Source organism: Carassius auratus, chromosome 8 (assembly GCF_003368295.1).
Source record: "Carassius auratus strain Wakin chromosome 8, ASM336829v1, whole genome shotgun sequence".
NCBI classification, from domain to species: Eukaryota; Metazoa; Chordata; class Actinopteri; order Cypriniformes; family Cyprinidae; genus Carassius; species Carassius auratus.
This window is the reverse complement of record NC_039250.1, coordinates 24,332,998-24,337,565: the sequence shown is the minus strand read 5'-3', so window position 1 is coordinate 24,337,565 and position 4,568 is coordinate 24,332,998. Positions and strand designations below refer to the sequence as shown.

Here is a 4,568-nt window from a genome sequence, read left to right as displayed (position 1 = left end):
AAAGAGTGTCCTAAAACTTACTTCAAACTACCAGTTTGAAGTAAGTTTTAGGACACTCTTTACTCAGTTAAATTGAATAAAAAAACTAAACAAAAAAAGAAACAGATCTTTTTCGTTTTTTTATATACAAAATGAAGAGATATGACATGCTCTTTGCAATTGCCAATCTGCACTAGTTCTCTTGTTGCAAGGCAGAACTGCTTGAACGACCAAACACATTAAATAAAGACCAAGCTGTTTTAAGCTGTTTTAATAAATTACGATTTCGAGTTAACTACACTTGAAATCTTAAGTTTAAGATGTTAGACATATTTTCCTACATATTTTGTAGGAAAACAAATTACATGAACTTACATTCTGATTTATATGCCCAAAACTTTTAATTACTTTAAAAGTTTTAAGTAATGTTTAGTCAATATTACTTAATTAAGTAAAGACAGCATTTTGGGTTCACAGAGTGTAGAGGGCCAAACATTATAAAAGTTTAACTTGCATTAAAATATCTTAGGAATATAATGCTGTAGAAAGAAGCCTTCACATCTTCTTATTGAGATGATGGTGTTTAAATGTTTGGTCATGTACTGGCATGTGTAGAAATGAAATGTGATGTCCGTGTCACCTTTTTGAGAGCATTCATGCTGCAGTTTCTGATAGAGTCCAGTAGCTGATCTCTGGAGCTCCTGTCCGTCTGTCGGACAGCTGCACTGCCGTCTGGTTTCTTCTGAGAGATTGGGGTCAGCGACCTCCTCAGGGCCTGAACATCTAACGCTGGGCCAGGAGGGGGTGGAGGAGGAGCTTGTCGACTTCCTGTTGCCCCTTCTTTCTTCCCAGGTACCTCAGATGGGAGGGGTCTAGATGGTGACTTTGTGAGAGGAGCTTTAGGAGTTTCCTGAGCAGAAGTGAATTTTGAGAGGGCAGCAAATTTAGAGTCGTTCTTATGAGTGTTGATGGACGATATTGTCAGCTTATTCTTCTCAGGTGAGCTCTTAACGTCACATGGCCTGGACATAGTCTCCTGTCTGGTGAGTTTTTGCGTTTCTAGCCGTTGCTGCCTCTTCCTGTCCATGTTTCGGCTCAAGATGTTTGTCATGGTCATCCTGGGCCCGGCCAGCTCAAAGTGATATCCCAGCTTCAACAGTGAAGAGTTGTCCCGTAAGACTCTGGCCATCTCCATTTCCGTCTTCCCTCCACAGATGTGTCTCTGGTTATGAAACCTCAGCTCCATAAGCGTGCTGTTGTGCTGGAGAGAGTTGATGATGGCCAGGATGCCTTTGCCTGTCAAATGATTCGAGTCGAGGTTGACGCTGGTCAGGGTGGAGTTATCTCGTAGGGTTCCAGCGATGGCAAACGCAACATGATCGTCCGCTCTTGTGTTTGCAAGGCAGAAGGTTTTGATGTGAGTGTTGCTGCGAAGACCCTCTGCAAACTGTATCAGGGTGTCTCCCTTAATGGCGTCTGAATTATTGACGTTGAGCTCTGTTAGTTCAGGGTCATCGCTGCGAACCTGCTCCACAAGGTCCTCAAACATGCTGGACCCAGTGTCACTGTCCACATCTTCACTAAAAGACTCGTCCTCCTCAGTGGTAACAGAACGGTCATCCGTGCCATAAGAGTTCAATGAGGTTTTATGGCTGGAAATGGTAGATATTTTCACCTTGTTGTTTTCTTCTTTTTCTCTCTCTTTCTGTGCTCTGGTTGTATCTCTCTGTGAGTGATGTTTCTCATCCTCCTCTACCCTCTCTCTTCTGCTTATTTCTTCTATTTTTCCAGATCTGCTTTTCTTTCCCGCTGTTTCTACATCTTTAATGTTTACTCTTCCTTCTGCTCTGTTGTTCTTTGGATCTTCTATGGTTTTATTTCTGCTTTCATATTGTTTCTTGACATCTGCCTTATTGTCTTTTACTTTTAGATCTTCTGTGTCTTGTAGTTTGGAGACCAACCCTCGTATTTTAGAGTTTTCACTGACTTTTTTTCCCTCCCTTCTCCCTCTTTCTTTTTTATCATCTTTTTTCTCTTGCAGTTTAGATATGAGGTCAAGAGTTTTGCTGCTTCCTCTTTCTTTTCTAGAAAGCTCCTTTCCACTTTCTGTCTTATTACCTATCCTCTCTTTGCCTTTTTCATCTTCATTAGATACATTTTTAGAGTCATCCTCCATTTCTCTTGCTCTATCCTGATCTTTTTCGCTCTCAGTATTTCTGCTCTCCGTGTCAAGAGGATCGTCACTCGGTGACCTGGAAAACTCTCTGCTCCTCATCCTGTGGAGTCGATCTCTCCTTTTGCCATCCCCTCCCTTCAAACATTAAACACAAAAAAACATTATTAATTCAACACAGCACATTAAATCTGAGAAGCTGTTTGTCTTTAGATAGTTTAAATATCTGATTTTGGCTAATTGTTATCTGACTCTATACATTTTAATCACCACTTTCGCATTCCATATAAGTTTCCATTTGCTTAATGTGTGTAATAATTATTGATAAATATCAACATCACCGTTAAATCCATGGGGACATCAAACAAACGAAACTTATCTAGAATAATTACAGAGCCAGTGGCTTGACCCAGCTGGACTGAGTGAGTTATTTTTAGTGGTCATTAAAAGGGAACGTACCGTGCAGATTTGTAAGCTATTGTTTGAAACAGTCTTAAAACTCTCAGATGTGCCCTTATAAGGCAGCAAAGGGAGGAACATTCAGGACAGGAATTCTGTCCTTGACAGTTTCAAAGCCTCACTGAGACCAAGCTTTAAGTAAACACATTCACAAATCGCTGAAATGCATCACTCTTAACCACTGAAAAATGACCAGAACATACATTTTATTCTCACAGCTGTTTTACTGAACACATGTGGAAGTGACTATCCAGTTAGCATATTCACTCTGACAACACAATGACACAGGAGAATATCAATAAGATCATAAAGATGATATTTACAATTCTGTATTGATAAAAAATTAATACATACAGAACTTAGAAGCTTGTGATATTCCTGATGTTCTGTTGCCTTCTGAACATGTTTCAAACAAACACTTCAGTGACTCAATAGTTTAAAAGTATAATGTGGGGTCTTGAGTATGTCTCACATTGCTAGTGCTTCATTAGCACCTGTTTAATCACATAAACCACAACTAGCACTCTCAAAAATCACACCATCCCAGAAGGACCAGACCATCTGTTCTGCTGTTACTCTACAAAATATTAATTTTTAAGGGCATGCTCTTAGAAATCATATTAGGGTGGATGTAGAAGTGAATGAATACAGAAACTTTGATGTTAAAGGTTAGTTTTGCATGGTTTAAATTGAGTGCCAATTACAGTTAACCATCACCCTGAACCAACAAAAGGAAGAGAGAATGTTTCTACCAGATAACAATAAACTTAACTATGATACTAAATGTTTTTAAAGACATAAGGCTGTAAAAAACAACTGCATGCTTAGGATTTTCCCCTAAGATAAGTTTATACTGTTTCCAAACATAAGTGCATGAAAAAAATGTATACTTGGAGAAATTTAACTGTGTTTTGAAATAACTTTCTCTTGTCAGAAATGTTTCGGAGATTTGTTGTTGAAAAAAAGCTTTGGTTCACACTTGGAAGTACAAAAAGATTTGTAAATATGCAGCACAGTCAAACTCTAAAGCAAAGGAAACTTCATATCCAACAGATGATGGCAACATTATATGCCATTAGGGTCCCTTAGTGGGCCATGTGTGTGCAGCAAAATGGGTGTTGATACATAGGATCATGACAGAATGCCAGGCATGTAAGCCAATAAGGCCATACTGATTAACAGGGATCTCAGTGCTAAATCAGCCAGCCACTGTTCACAGATCCACAAATATATGAGATCTTCAACAGTTGGAGACTGAACTACAGATGACCACAGGTCAGCTTTTCATCTCCCTGCATGCAATTGAACTGAAACACTGAAAATATCCTGTAGTGAAGTTTAAAACGAGTCAAATTATTAAGAATACTGTAGCGTTATTCTGTATAAGAAATGTATCATTACTGTAGTAGTAGTAGTAGTAATAATAATAATAATTATTATTATTAATATTATTACCAATAAACATAAAGAAAATAATTATGTAAACTAAAGTAAAAAAAAACAACTATTATATAATAATTACATTTAACTATAAATATAACTGTAATTAAATTTTATTTAAATAGTAATAATAATATTTTAGATAATAATAATTATTATTATTATTACTATTATATAAAATTATTATAATAATTAATTAGTATCACCTCTGCGCTCAGCTCTCTCCGGATTAGTTTCTTGGTCTCCCGCTCACAGTAGTCCAGCATAGCGTCTCTGTCATATCCTCTGGATGGCAGTTTGTCGGTCTGGTTCCGCTGAAGGAATCCCACCGGTACATTCGGGTCTGGCTCGATGTAAACGAGCTCCCGCACGAGCTCCTCCACCTCCTCCGGAGAGAGCGTCTCGAGCAGCAGCTCCGTGTCCGACTCCTCGCTCCCCTGACTCTCTGAGACCTTTAGTCTGGACATTTTCTTTGGATATATTTAATGTTGACAGGCTGAGTGTAATGTTGGATATC

The 4,568-nt window shown here is 38.4% G+C and overlaps 1 protein-coding gene across 1 annotated transcript; it reads right to left on the bottom strand.

Moving 5' to 3' along the window:
* Positions 1–457: 457 nt before the first annotated feature.
* On the bottom strand, positions 458–4,568 carry LOC113106788 (leiomodin-1-like). The gene is made up of 2 exons (XM_026268812.1): positions 4,258–4,568; positions 458–2,290 (listed from the first exon to the last, which is right to left on the bottom strand). Exons 1-2 carry the CDS (start codon positions 4,516–4,518, stop codon positions 575–577), a joined length of 1,977 nt encoding a protein of 658 aa, XP_026124597.1. The 5' UTR covers positions 4,519–4,568; the 3' UTR covers positions 458–574.